This window comes from Loa loa (genome assembly GCF_000183805.2).
Source record: "Loa loa unplaced genomic scaffold supercont3.50, whole genome shotgun sequence".
Lineage (NCBI taxonomy): Eukaryota > Metazoa > Nematoda > Chromadorea > Rhabditida > Onchocercidae > Loa > Loa loa.
This window is the reverse complement of record NW_018108230.1, coordinates 138419-153879: the sequence shown is the minus strand read 5'-3', so window position 1 is coordinate 153879 and position 15461 is coordinate 138419. Positions and strand designations below refer to the sequence as shown.

Genomic DNA, 15461 nt, shown 5'->3' with positions numbered 1-15461 from the left:
TTATTATTATTATTATTATTATTATTATTATTATTATTATTATTATTATTATTATTATTATTATTATTATTATTATTATTATTATTATTATTATTATTATTATTATTATTATTATTATTATTATTATTATTATTATTATTATTATTATTATTATTATTATTATTATTGATTGTTCGAGCAGAATTCCTGGTCATATTTAATCAAAAAACAATGAAAATAAAGGTTCAAAATAATGGAACAAAAAGGAGATATTATTCAAAATAAAATACAAAATGAGACAGAAAAATACAAACCTTAAAATTACCTAAACATTAACTGATTTTTCATGTTTGTCCCATCAACTGTGACAACAGAAATGCTTTGCTGGCTCAAAATCGATCTTGTCTTTTTCAGCAACATTACTTCAAATAATGAGAATCTGTCATATGACTAGATGAAGTGGACTTGTAAAAAATTTTTCTTTTAATAATGATTTTGAAACGTACCTTTCTATCTGCCGCTACTCTCATCACATCTATCCGATTCCTTCTATCACATATTGTTGTTAACTGAAAGTTTCGTTTCGTTAAGGACAAATTTATTGTTTGACATTAGTCACAAGTACGTCGCCATGCTTAAATAATTTGGATTTTCGTATTATTAGTGGTCATTTTCACCCTATGCAAATATAATTTAAAAAAAAAATACAAATTGAATGTTGCAAAAGAAATGATGGCAATATACTTTTCCTATGATGTCGCAACGGGAAATTTTTCGAGAAAACGGAATGCTGAAGAAGTGATCTCTTCGAACACAACTAAAGAATCGAACACTTCAATGTAATGCCAAGCTGCTTAGGTAGAAAGGCTCTTCCTTCAAATTTCCTTCTTTTGTCATTACTACTATATTTTCAGCAATTTAATTTGGAAATCATATAAATGTGGTTCAAATATCATCTTGTGAGTTTTCAAAATTCCTAAACACCCTTCCACTTATTTTCCAAATAATCCCATAATAGTTGTCGCAGTAAAGTAAATTCAGGCCATCTCTAACAGGAAAAATTAACCTAATAAATTTGTTTTTTGGAAACGCAATCTTTCACACTGGTCATATTCTGATTCCTTACCTTCGACGAGTTAAACGATGACTCAAATAGACTTTCCCGCTTCCTTTCATAAATTTGCCGGTAATTAATGAGCATAGTAACTAATGTGCTTAATGCATTTTAATGTCGCCCTGAAGATATCTGTCCTGGACAAACTTACAAAAGATCTTCATTGCCCCCAATATTTACATTCTCTGTTGCAAAGTTGGGATGAAATGCAGCGGCGCAATAAGAAGTTTTCTTCCATCAAACTGCGCCCATCAATTTCGCTGATGCCGCAGATATTTGCTACAGAGTACAGTGAACGATTCAAAGGACAGTTCAGAGTTGTTCGAATTAAATATGTCTTTTTTTTATTTTCTACTTTGTTTTATACCACACGGAGCAATATGGAAGCGTCCAAACTACAACACCTTTAATTTATTGGTCTTTTTTAGGCCTACTTTACAGTCCATTTATGATCCAAAATATGAAGAACGAAAACCTAAGCATCTGATCAACTTTCAAAGTGATAATTACATGGAAATATTACCTAAGTAAATGGTATTCAGCGTCATATTTTGAAAGATGATGCTGATTGTTGAAATATTGTAAATAGAAGTGATCAGATCATTATGGAAGTTTTCGTTTCCGTTTTTCTTTTTTTTTTTAACAGCACCAGCGACAAATAATAATATCGATTTCAACGACTAATTTGCGCTTTCTTTCTATAAATTATAATATAGGATGAAATCGCATTGATTGAATCTTAGAAAATTAGTAACAAACTTAAAGGGTAACCTAAACTCTCCAGTGCTACAATTACTCTAATTAACAATCTAGGTTAGAATATTCGCCAGAATGCTCTCTAATTTTGCACTCGAGGTGTAGTTTTTCATTCTACTGTGAAACAATGGAAAGAGCCAAAATGAAGCTTAAGAACTTGCAAAGGTGTAAAGGTCGTTAGAAGTATAAGTGAGTCGACGAAAGCATTTCAGGATTACTATTTTTCCAATGGTCTTTAATTTTGGAAGCAATAATTACCATGATTTCTAAAGCCAGCCACTTTTTTGCAGGTATTTAGTAATACTTGAGCGAATTCAAAGCACTGTATGGATACTTCGAATGTAGCCTTCTGACCTTTTGTACTCTATCAAATATTTTGCGCATTTTTTTCTCATTTTGCAGCTTTTATCATTCTTACTGGAATTCTCTCTTTTTCAATAGGTTAGTATCAGTCTTTCTCTACGATATTTATTAACTTTCGTGTTACGTGTTACGATATTTATCAACTTTCCTCTGGTAAAACTTTACAAAAAGTATTACTTGACTATTCATTCTGTTATTTATCAGCAACTGTCAGAGAAAAAACAAATTGTCATCAAATTACCACTCATCATATCGAATTGTGACCACTTCTATTTTGATGGGACTAGGAAAACCAAGTTTTGTGTAAGTTTAATATACTTAATTTCATTCATAAGGAGTTTCAATAAATTTCCAAATATAACTAACATGTCTGTATTAACTGTTTTAGAAGTGCTTTAAACACATAGGAAAAATTCACAAAAGGTTGATTTTGATTCAAATTTTGTATTTGCAAATTCTGCTCATTCTTTTTCTTCTTGATTTCATACATTACCATAATCTATAATTATTATTTTATCGGTTTCTAAACAATGTATTCCAGTTTCACCACTGAATGAGGCTATCCATATTCAGTTTTCCTCACAAATTTATGGAAGAATTTCCTAGATGTTACCATAATGGATAGACTTAAAGTACATATTAATTTAACTTTTGGAAGGTAAAAATGAATTAAATGTGTAGATCACTCTTGGGATACCTCTTTTACCCATTTATTTCATCAGTTATTAAAATTAGGAACTTTTGTGGATGTTTACTTACTGATTGTAAAATTTGTGATTCTCACTTGTTCAAAAAAAGGGCTTGATTTGCTCATGATTTCAAAATTTTATTAACCGTTTCAAATGTCATATGATGGTGACATAAATAGCAAAACTGATCAAAGACCTATCAACAAAATTTTTGACGTTGTTTTATTTTCACCGCAGAATTTTATTGATAATAATCATAAATGCAAATATACTTTGTATTATGTTGTAGCATTGATAGCATGGAAACTTTAATAGCAATAATTAATGAGAATTAAAGTTGAAACAACAATGATAAACAGATATATATTAATTAGTTAGCAAGAAATATTCGATATTGATGATAGCAACATTCGTCCATTTATTATTTTGTTTCATAAACGATTAGTTGTTGCGCTTATCACCACTGATATAACATTTATTTTGGACGAAGTGCTTCCAGGATCTCGTTTCGAACGGTTTCACTCAATGCTGCAACAATTTAAACATATAACATTATGTTTGAAATTTTGTGGAGAGAGTAAATGAAGATTATTACTTATGATTACCTAATAAATAAAAGTATTCGTCTTGCCAAGAAAACAATAGGACTTTCAGGTGGTTATAAATTTTCCAGCCTTCTGATTCTAAACAATCAAAAGACAATAATTGGCTTACGGATTTAGACAATAGCTAATTTTGAGAGATACCGACGAATTTTTGAACAAAATTATTTAGAATTTCAACTTTAATTCAATTATCGAGAAATTTATAATTCCAGTTGCTAGTGTTATGAAACTCTTTCCTATTCGAAAAACAAGTTCCTACATTAATTTTAATGCAAAAATTATATTGTAAACTTGTTTGTCACTTCAAAAGCAAAACAAATTTTTATTTACCAGCATGTCATATACTCTGAAAAATATTTTAAGAATTTTAAGATGTTGAGAAAGTCTGAAGTCTTTGGTCTTTTCTTAATCATTTTAAAATAATTATGAATTACAAAAAATTTACAGTTCATAATCGTTAAGATCCGTTCCGTTTTTTGGCGATTGGTCAGATGCATATCCTTGGCAATATCAGATAACATAGCATCGGCTTTTCTTGCTTCGGGTGAAAGATTTGATACTATTTTGCTACGCTGTGTCTCAAACTCAGCATTTAATCTCTTTACCTCTTCCTTGAATTTCTCAAATCGAGTCTGCAATTGACTCATCTTCATTATTTTTCTATGGAAAGTTCACTTCTTAAAAAAAGTGACAAGTGTGTCTGTAATAATTTCATTCATAAACTGTTTCGCTTTCAATTTCAAATTTTTTAAGAGGAAGAAATTAACACTACTTTTGAGAAACAATACTCAATTAGAACTATTAAACGAAGGTAAAAGTTTGATGGACTTATTGGTGTAATGTATTTGACATAAGGGAAGAAAAAGTAAGCTGGGAGAGGAAAGTAAAATCTGAAAATAATGACCAGTTAACCTAATTCTAAATTAAGAAGTATGATTGCACTCAAGCAAGGGTAAAATACGGGCAAATCAGAATTACCCAAACAGAAACAGCAGTAAAATGCTTCTGGAGTCATTATTACTGGCATATGTCGTTACAGCTTAAAAAATAATCAATTTTTAATGGAACGAACCGTATAGTTCCCGCCAAGTTTATGTATGAATTTTTCGACATCGGCTTCAATCTCTGGCGTGGTTTTTGATTCGTTGTTCACCAGATCGTAAAATCTTTGCACGACGTCAGGGGGTGCACCGTCCAAAAACGGCGGTATACCCGGTAGTGCATCCTGTTGAGGTGGTTCTACTCTTCTTTGAGCTAATGTTTCTGTTATCAGACCAATTGAAAGCAAAATAAGACAGTAGATTTTTGTTGGATTGACTGACAAAGTGATGGAAGGCATTCTCGATTGCTATGGTTCTTGGATCCTCCTTGATGGCTCTAATTGACACGTAACAATAGTATAGAATCTCCTTATATTGGTGGAATGAAATGTCAATCATGAAGGGGAGGGAGGAGTTCAGTTCATTCTATAGACCAGATACGTAGGTACACGAAGCGGTATAGGGTAAAGGAGGAGCAATTTGAAGGAGGAAGAAAGTTGAAAAGGTGTACCTTCCCCAACTTCTCCTCCCCCTTCTATAGATGTCACTAACACTTCATACGTGAATCACATGTATCGCTATGTAGCAGCTGAAAAACAAAAGAATCTGAAAAGTAAGCGCATGAAAGGGGTGATACAATAAAGGACTAATTAGTTCGATGACTAAGAATTTGATGGCAATATTTGACCGGAAACTGGTCATTTTCGTATCTTCTAAATCAGTCGTTTCGTTTTCTATGCATCTTTCCAACACTTCTTCATTACCGGTATCCATTTTGACGGGAAACTGATTGAGAAAAAAAAAAGTATTCCAAACGATTTTTCGTATTTCCAGAACATTGGAAAGCTTTTTCCTGTTCTTCGTAAAATATGTCACTCATTAGAGAAATGATTACTAATTATGGGACCGATTCTGATTCTGATTATAATTCTGGAGTGTCCCATCAGAATAGCGAAAATTCCATTTTTAGGACGCAAGTCATAGAAGTATTTGATGCATTGTTATTGTCGTACGATTTTTTTTTTTGATGCATTGTTATTATAGTTTTTGATGCACTGTTATTGTCGCATGATTTGATGCATTGTTATTGTTATTGTGTTATTGTCACACGATAGCAACAACGAAAATGATACTTAAAACATGATTTATGTCATTTAAATTCTCCTTTTTCCCGTAATTTTAAACATTCAAATCAAAACAGTTGGTAATACAAGTTTGGTAACTATGAGACTAAACTGACAAAACCAATATATGGAAAGGTTTTGGTTAGGATGAAGAAAAATTCGGCGAGCAAAGTTAAATGTTTCAAAAAAGGAGTAAGATTCTCCTTTTCATTTTATTTAATGGTTTAAGATCAATTATTTCGTAATTATTTAAGTTGCTCCTGAAATTTTAGGCTCCAAATTAAGCACTGTTTCATCGGAGTTCAAAACACTTTTCTTAAACAACCATTGCAATGAGAAATGAGATCTTTTGCTCTATGTGTATGATATTTGAGTGATCTTCAAAAGTCACAAAGCTAAAAATTTCCATTCATTACAGTCATTTTAAATTAATAATGCAATGAAATGTGAAAATTTGTTAAATTACTTGCGGTAGTGAAATGGCACATGCATATGCATATAGAAAGCAATTTACGGTAGATGGATGATTCACACCTTTTACAAAAATCTTCTGTCAGAATGCGGTGATATAAGGTAAACCAGTTCTTCTAGTATACCCCAACATTCCACATCTTTGAACAGAAGCAGAAAGCGAGGCACAACTCATCATCATCAGTCTTTTCAGCGAATATTACGACTATATCGTCAACAAATATACTACATTTGCATTCGTCGAACTTTTCCGAAATTATTGAAATGGAAAATGACTGATGCATCATATGGCATTTACTTTAAACCTTTTAGTTTACCTAGTAATTTTGATCTAAAATACATCAAAGATATTATGGTTGTTATTCATTTGATAGTTATAACTCACGCTGTATTTATGCTTGGCTCGGAATCTAGTTCAAAAAAAAAAAAAGGGTGAGATGGTCTTAACAGCTCGTTGGTTTAAATCCTTCAATGTTTCCAACATTGAAAAGTTGTTGAAATTCAGAAACTCAAATGAAAGTGTTCCAAAATGTCGAACTGTGTAATCATATCATTGCATATTTCGGTTTTTATTGCATTGTTTAACATGTGATACAAGTTGAATGTGCGCAAAAACTGGTTTATTATCTTTTTGCTGATAGCTTACATTGTAATGTATCAGCGCATCAAATTGTGCTCATCTTTAAAATTTGGTGTAAAATACTGCTTGCAATTCGTTTCTCACTGCTAAGGGTAAATCTGAAAATACAGGAATCTGAAGAAAATAATGCAGAAGGAAATAAAAACTAAAACCAAAAATAATTACTGAAATTTGAATAGATTATCTTGTCCATTGAGGCTATTCTTATACATTACAAATCTATTTTGTAATGTAGCACAAACCCATTTGAAATTTAGATTTTATTTACTAATTTAAAAAGCAATTACTTGCTAAATATTTTTCAAATTTTTCTTTTTTCTGTTGTGCAGACAATGTTCGATCGTTGCCAATGTTGGCCAAATCCTCATCTGCTTTTCTGGCTTCTGCCGACAAATTTTTAGCCATTGCTTCTCTCAATAAAGTTGCCTTCTCATGCATTAACTGCATGTTGGCTTTAAATTGATCATATTTTTCCTAGAAATCCATCTAGAAATACTCCTAAGGCAGCAAAACTGAGTCTTAGTATTTTTTTCAAAAGCATCAATTATTTTACACTGTATGGAAAATTTACAGTTTGCAAATAACAAACTGACGATGGTTTGCAGTTGACAATGGTTATTTGACTGTTGCATATTTTTTTAATTTCTCTTGAAAGCTTTTACATGCCTTAGGAGAAATTAAAAAGATATGCAACAATCAAAAGACATCAACCAATACTGGAAAATTTGGATTCAATTAAGTTTATACTTTCAGTACTTCATTCTAACTGAGTCTGTCATAATACTTGCAAACTTCCCCATTACTATGCATTGTATTTGAAAATTTCCTAAAGTTTAGAATGAACAATCCAAAATTTTTCTTCAACAATTTTTTCTCTCCTATTGTATTTTTTCAACAAAAAAAATAGATTATTTGTATTGGCGATACGATGAAATCAATCGTAATAAAAGGACGATTTTGTGTTACTTTCAAATATTATTTCTCTTCCATGCATTACTTGGGAAATCTTGTCGTACTGAAATATTTAAATAAAGCGTTCTACTCGCACCTTAATCACACCGCCTTTTGCTTTCACCCATTGCTCCACTACTGCTTCCATCTGAAAATCCGGTTTGTCGGCGTTTTTTCGAAGCAGTTCTTTCATCTCTATCACTTCTGATTCCGGTGCGCCCAGTAGAAATGGTGGGATTATGAATTGCTTGTCAGCGTACACAGTACGAAGTGTTAGTAGGACAGGAAGCCCTAACAAAACAAATTTCATCTTTTCCATCCACCGAAATTTCGGAATAAATCTGCAAATTTAACCATTTTCGGAATTACACTTGTCATGAAGCAAATTCACTTAACTTTTAAAAACATTAACGCCTTGTTAGCAACCACAAGCATATTTTATGGGTACATTTTAAATTATCGTAAATTTGGTATTCGTTTTCAAAAGTTACAGCTAGCATATGGCTTACCTACCCCGCGGTAGTTTAAAACGAATGAGATTTGTCGTCGACAACATGCAGGATGATCACAGGACTTTAGACATTTCTTCTAGAATGAGTTTTGTGAGGACTTATTCCATGTCAGTTATAGAAGAAATATAAGAATGAAAGAAGTATGTTCTAACTAGATCAATAGTTATGCATTAACAGTGTTCTTTAAGATGACCACAGAAAATGGAAGAAATGACCGAATGAGATTCATTTGCTGTGGTACTTTGTTGTGTTGTTCGGTTGTTGGAATACAAAAACGTTGACATGGATTTTTACAGAAAAAAAATATGAAAACAAGAAAGGCAATATTTGACCGTTCAATTTGAATTAATAAATCCATAAAATTTATTACTAAAGCACTGCTTGCTTAGATCATTTAAATAGCTATCTTGTAATAAAACAAAGACAAAAAGGCGTAAGAGATGGAGAAGAAGGATGTTTGAATGAAAAAGGATGAAAATGGCCAAGTTATATTGTTGATATTGTGGTCAATTTTTATGAGAAAACTATTTATTGTTTTAGAAAAATTTTGGATACGAATTGATTTCAACATTTTAAACAATTTGCAACAAAATGACAGCTTCACATTTTCCTTCATTTTATTCGCTCTTTCATTTTTGATCTATTGTTCAAATTCTTTAAACAAGCGGAGGCAATGTTAGTCATTCACCATAAAATAAATTTAAATTTAAATAAATTAGGAACAAAAACCTTTTTGGTACAGCATCAGCTAACTCTTAATTATTTGTGCTAACATTCAATAATTTCGGAATCATATTAAAATTGTAAAGGTATCCAAAATGAAATGAACAATAGCACTGCTTTCAATTCTCTTCATTGTTCCATAAGCTCTTTCTATTGTAACATTTATTCAACACAGAAATGTTTTTCTTCTTATAAATGGCTAATATAAAAGTTATTTGACTCGAAATTGTATTAAATACTATTTGAACGCTTTGTTATTTTAAAATGACAATAATAGGTGGATGATCTCTCTTCTTCTCAACATTGCATTATTCGCTTTAATTCTTGTTTAATATTTTCTGAGAGTGCTGGAAAATTGTATGACAGGCAATGAAGTGGACGTAAAAGAAGATGTAGGAAGAATGCGACATATGCAAATGAAGAAAGAATGGAAAAGTGAAAAGTCAGCAATAAATCTATCCCGAGAACCATTTCATTAGGAAGGATTAGGATGGAAGATTAGGAAGGAGTAAGTGCATCAGTAAGGTCTATGATATGCTTGAAAGTAGCTGTAAGATAAAATAGTTACCATTGAAGGCCATCTGAATCTTCATTCGTTTCTGTTTTACTGTCAGTGGGGCGTTGTTAGCAATGGAACTCAGCAATGCGTTGGTTTTTTTTTGCATCGGATGAGAGTTTTGTTACAGCCACCTGATGCTGTGTTTTTTCTTGTCGTAGAACCATCATTGCTTTCTTTTTGAACTTTTGTAAGGATGCATCTAAATTTGAAGTCTTGTCAAGCTACTCAAATACCTGGCAGCTTTTGATACGTTGATACAGTAAGTGCTGAAACCAATTACTAACTCGAATTTTTAGGCTCTGCCGGTCAATTCATTATTTGATTGCCTGTTCCACTTCACTGTCAATTCGTCTCTCTATGCCAAAAAATAGCTGTTAAAATTATTTATGTTTATCCATGGCCCACCAACCAAAAATAGAGATGGTAGTTGTAGATAGACAATAGCGCATGAAATAAATAAGCTAACAGTCACAAATGCTTTCATTCTTGGGTAAAAATGCAAGAGGGAGCAAGCAAAACAGGCAGAACTGCGTGATACACATATAAAAAATGCATATAATGAATAATGTTTGGTAAACTTGAAAAGTAATGGTTGTGTAATGTACTGCTTATTGGGTGACAAAAGGACACCTGGATGACGTTTCATATGCACTTGAAGTAAGTGAATCATCAACCAAAAAAGTGTACAGGTAACTTTGTTCAATATTAATCATTTATCTTCTCTAAAGATTACATCGAAACTTTCTGTCCGTTCAGTTCATATTGATACATTTCTCAACTGTTCATAAAAACAAATTTTTACCCAAAAAAAAGATCAAGACCGCGATCAATTGATCAGATCACCAAAGAATTCAATCCTTTCATTCTTTTCAAGCTTGCAGTTGCAGTATTTGCGATTGGTTTCAATTTCCATTTGGTAATGACAATTTCCTTTACATTTCATTTAATGTGACTATCAAACACTGATAAGATTTTAACAAAGACAAATCTTCGTTATCACTCATTTTTCACTGATTTCTTTCATCACTTTCCTTTTATATCCTTCCAGAAGTCTTTCTCTTATATTTAACAGAAAAGGAAATTTTTTTTACAAGAAAGAAATTTTTTTTTTTTAACTTCGTGGGATGTTTACCAAATTATATTAAAAATAAAATGGTTAATTGTCATGATGCAGTCCGCTACGATAACAGTGTATTTTGTGCTTTTGAACGAATTTTTTGGCTTCTAAAACTGGTTGTATTACTTCTTATTTACCGAAGTTAATTAAATTAATTTGATAAAAATTTAGTCATTTACAGTGCAGTCAGTTATTATATATTTGCTCTTCAGTTATTTCGGTGGGTAATTTTTCTTTTTTTCCAGAATTCAGCGAATTAAAAGGTGTGATTGTTGATACCGGTTATATGTGTAAAATATAAAAATATTTGTTGTTGACACTCCCTAGTGATTGCCGCTGCGTCTCTAATGACCATCTGTTTCTAGCTGTAAGTCACTTTATATGGATATAGAACTGATGAAGAATGAATAAAGGTTTATTTTTGAAAAATTCGAGACTCCCGAATGTTGAGAGTTGAGGCCTGAAAAAGTATTGAAATTAAAATGAGGAACGTGCCATAATTTATTAGAAATGAAAAAATGCAGAAATGACAATTGCCATAACGACTGAGCAGAAAAATATCATATGACGAGAGTGATAATAATGACGATAAACTGTGTTGATAAGTGATAGAAAACTGACAAAATTTGAATATTATTCTTTTACCCATAGTATTTAATATTAAGAATTTAGCATCACTTTTTTCTTTTAAATAAGCAATGGAACAACTCAGTTGAGAAATCACTCACCATAACCGAAAATGCATTATTTTGTTATTACATGATAATTTCAAATTCATTCATAAACGAAATATTGCGTTTGAAGTCATTATTGTCCGTATTGCAGTTATCCAAGAACTATATTCCTCTACACAAATAATGTGATAAATGCATCAATTTTATTTCTCTTTTTGCTTCCGTAATTTGAAACTTCGAAGGGTTATAGCCAATCAGGAACTTTATTTCAGGAAAGACCAGTGGTGAGAGCGAAAAAGTTGGAAAAGGATTATAACGTAATGGTCATTATCTCGATTGTTGATTAGGCCATTGAAATAACCATTCTTGAATTAACTTCTATGATGTTCACTATTCGAACCAAATAAATTCTATAAAATTTACTTTTGTTTTTATTTCTTCCTTCCCTTTAGATTATAAATTGCATAAAAACATTTAAAGTATTATGAAAATTCGTGAGATGAGCAGCAAATTTTATTTCAGAAGAGGGGTATTTGAAGATGAAAATGAACGAAGGGATGGAATTCTGAGAATGCCACAATGACGAAAGGCTCATCTGAACTTATTCACCTTTATGAGCACTTATAGTCACTCGAACATTAAGGATATCACTTGATTATTTGATTACTAGTAATCAAAATCACTCGATTACTTTCCCTTTCAAAAATGTATTTGAATAATTATTAAATTTAAATTTCATGCAAGTGTCGGTTCATCTTTAAATTCTTTTAATTTGAAAAGTAATCAAGTGATTTTGTCAATGCCATGAAATGAAGAAAGCCAAATAATCAAGTCAATCAACATTCAACTATGCTACACTCTCCTTCATGCATCTGAATACATCGATCCTGCCCTCACAAACGGGCTCAGATAAATCCGGCAATAAACGGAAGAAACGTGATTACACTTATCGTCATTTTTGATTTGGAGGTAGATATGCAGTTGCTCTTCTGCTATAGATATCCTTCTCGTCAAATTCAGTCTATTCCTTCTGGCTTGTAAAATAAGGAAAAATACTCCTCATCCAGGTTGATTTGTTTGTTCGCATGACACTTTAGACGAATTCATTTTCCATTCCAGATGTTGATATAATTGAAATTTAACGATAAGTTAGCCCTAATTATTGTCTTGCCAGTTAATTTAGATGTTACTAATTTCAAACTTTTAAAATTGGTTTATCGCTGATAATTTACTTCCATATTTCGAAAAGCAGACGAAAAATTTTCGGATTTCGATTCTTTTAAGGAAGGAAAGAGCTTTAAATTTAAAAGGAATTTCCAAGAGAATTAAGGTCAAGAAGTCTGCAAATTTTAGCCACGACACCTGGAACTTTGACCTATTTTAACTTAAGCCGTATTTTGACCATTATAAATATCTGATTGTTAAATACAATCATCCAAAAAGAGATATTTTATGTCAAATACTTTCAGAATTATATTGAACGTTGACGGGTTTATTTATCAATGTTGTTATAAGACACAGAAAATGCAGCGGAAAATATAATTCTGAATATGATAAGAATCCCCATATCAATATTCACTGAATATAAGTACTGAAAGTGTTATCTTTTTTCGCGGTTCTTGTAACATTCTATTTCAAAATGTAGAAATGCAATAGTGTTGGCATGTATTGCTAGAAACTAGTTTCCATTAAATGCTGAAAAGTACTGCTTGAAAAGTCAAAATTGAAAAAAAATGCAGTGAAATATTCAGATTTTGAAATTCATGTTGACAGCATTTGAGAAAGTGAAGAGTTGAAATTTGTTATTTTCTCTTAAATTTAACCTACAGTCGATATGCAAATTTGGCAATAAAAAGTTACCACCCACATCGATGAGATAATGAAGTTAAAGGTATAAATAGTAAATAGTACTTAAAGTTATGCCTAATTTCGTAAACAACCTACTGAGATGTTTACAAAATTAAGGCAATTTTTATAGAAAATTGTTGGATAAATGACGTCAAAGTGCCTTTTAATTTGTTTTCTTCACCTTTTAAGTTTATTTTGGTAAGGCAGTTTTGAAGAGAGCAACTGTCCATACATACATTATAAAGGAAGGCGAATAAATCAGAAAAAGTTCGCAAAACATTTTATGGAAATTTGTAATCACTCTCGGAAGCTCAAACTGCCTTTCTAGAAAACCGGTCATTTACTGTTCGCCTAAGTGGATGACCGATTGTCTCGCCTTGGCATTCAAATGACCCTTTTCTTGTGTTCTTCAACTAATGAAAATCAGAATTATGAAAAATGATATTTTTAAAACTGCTTTTTGCTCAAATTTAATGTTTTTTGTTTTTATTTGTTGACGCACTTTTTCCAGTTTGAGCTTTAGTTAGGACCAAGTTATGTATCAGAAATCAATTTTTTTTCAGGTCAATCCAAAGCGAATTCTTTTTTTTCGCATCGACTCAACGATTTGCAAAAACTGTGAAAAAAAGAAAGTCAAATATTGATGGGCTTTGCTGAAGGCGGCGCTTTATGTATGAAAAGCAAAACTATGTGATACGAGATCGAGAACTCATCAAACATTGAAGTGCTCTCTTTCTCTTTAAAACATTTTTTTTATCGACACTTTCTTTTAATGTGATGCATTTTTGGTGGTGCAACGCAAGAACTCTATGAAATAAGCATCGTTAGTGGACATATTCAAGTGATTCTGAATGCTTGGTAAATTTAGCTGCTTTGAGAAAATATGGCCAACAACAAGTAAAATTTAGCCCTAAATCATTCATTTCAACATGTTTCTTCAAAGAGCTTTACATAAGCGCTCTGTTCAACAAACAAATGCATTCAACAGTTCTATTCCCATTTAAAGAGATCATTCGACAGCTTTATTCCTATATAAACATGGGGTTTCCAACTAGAATTACAAAAAATACTTACGTATTGGTTGGAGCGGACATGTGATGTCGAAATATGATTAGAGTTTATGGATGAAGTGAACTTATTGGCTGCAGTATCAATACTATAATTGGCCAAATATACTTTGCCAACAAATTTTGAACTAATCAAGTCAACCAATTTGAACCTAAGAAATCAAAAATAATTTACGGTTCTGATTTAAATTTTCAGACTTTTAAATAATGTTTCAGCCTGATTCATAGGAAAACTTTCACTTCTTAATATTTCGTAAATACTTGAAATTTTTAGATCAGTTCACAATTATAGATGCTCTGAATGGTATAACTTGATAGGAACCATACCAAGTTTTCAAAAAATTCAGGTTTTAAGGAACTTGATAATGGTGCAATTTGTTTCATGCAATGCTCTATTGCTACTCATATTGATTGCAAAAAACTAAAAGTACTATATATATAGTACTTTCAATTAATATATATATATATATATATATATGTTTACGAAGTTGTCGATAAAATCTTCCCAAAAAGATTTCAGAATAGAGGAAGAGCCCAAGCAAACATATAAAATGTTTTTAAAGAAAGATTAATCAGTACTGCCTATAATCTGAAACACTTCATCTTTTCTCCCCTCCCTTCTTCTTGCTAAAAAATTTTCATTTTCGAAAATCCATTGTTAACCGCCAATGTCCTTTTCCTACAAGATTAATATGCTCGTGATTTATCTTCGACTACTTTTTTTTGGACCCAAAATGATGACAGAGCAGCTTTTTACCATTAAAATGCATAAAACTAAAAAAGGATCATTGCGTCACTCTCCCTTTGCTTGATATGTATTCAAATTTAACCTCTGTTCCCACTTTCCTATCCGTAAATTAAATCATTGATATCGTCCTCTCCCTTTTTTTCGTCATTACTGTTCCCTCTTTCCTTGCTTAAATTCCTTTTTCTGAAGACTGAATTTGTAAGCTTGATGAGCTACGGTGATGAGGAAATTAGTTTATGGCATTTTGTGATTTCCAAAAGTGCTCATTAGTAAAAATGCAGCTCTTGCATTGGTTCATTATTCTTTCAGCCTGATTTTCAACCAGCCATTCAAGATTCATTCAACAGCAATTCTCGATGAATTGCTATCAAATTCCTATATATTTATACTTTTATTTGTGTTTATATCTATATTTAAATTCATATATATATATATATATATATATATTATTATGTCTTCTTCTGCTGAATTTTAAACTTAC

General features: G+C 31.4%; 2 protein-coding genes across 2 annotated transcripts; both read right to left on the bottom strand.

Annotated features, from left to right (window-relative positions):
- Positions 1 to 3021: 3021 nt before the first annotated feature.
- On the bottom strand, positions 3022 to 5003 carry LOAG_07253 (SXP-1 protein). Its single transcript, XM_003142788.2, has 3 exons — positions 4579 to 5003; positions 3952 to 4138; positions 3022 to 3429 (listed from the first exon to the last, which is right to left on the bottom strand). The coding sequence occupies exons 1-3, from the start codon at positions 4843 to 4845 to the stop codon at positions 3377 to 3379; spliced, it is 507 nt and encodes a 168-aa protein (XP_003142836.1). The 5' UTR covers positions 4846 to 5003; the 3' UTR covers positions 3022 to 3376.
- A 1680-nt stretch (positions 5004 to 6683) lies between these two features.
- Positions 6684 to 8073, bottom strand: LOAG_07252 (hypothetical protein). Its single transcript, XM_003142787.2, has 3 exons — positions 7830 to 8073; positions 7069 to 7255; positions 6684 to 6879 (listed from the first exon to the last, which is right to left on the bottom strand). The coding sequence occupies exons 1-3, from the start codon at positions 8049 to 8051 to the stop codon at positions 6824 to 6826; spliced, it is 465 nt and encodes a 154-aa protein (XP_003142835.1). The 5' UTR covers positions 8052 to 8073; the 3' UTR covers positions 6684 to 6823.
- Between the last annotated feature and the right edge of the window lie 7388 nt (positions 8074 to 15461).

Coding starts and splice junctions, on each gene's coding strand:
- LOAG_07253 (XM_003142788.2), bottom strand. CDS start 4,845: ATGCCTTCCATCACTTTGTCAGTCAATCCAACAAAAATCTACTGTCTT. Junction 4,139..4,578: donor AACTTGGCGGGAACTATACG/GTTCGTTCCATT, acceptor AGTCAATTGCAG/ACTCGATTTGAGAAATTCAA. Junction 3,430..3,951: donor GATCTTAACGATTATGAACT/GTAAATTTTTTG, acceptor AAATTGTTGCAG/CATTGAGTGAAACCGTTCGA.
- LOAG_07252 (XM_003142787.2), bottom strand. CDS start 8,051: ATGGAAAAGATGAAATTTGTTTTGTTAGGGCTTCCTGTCCTACTAACA. Junction 7,256..7,829: donor CAAAAGGCGGTGTGATTAAG/GTGCGAGTAGAA, acceptor ATGGATTTCTAG/GAAAAATATGATCAATTTAA. Junction 6,880..7,068: donor ATTTGAAAAATATTTAGCAA/GTAATTGCTTTT, acceptor CTGTATTTTCAG/ATTTACCCTTAGCAGTGAGA.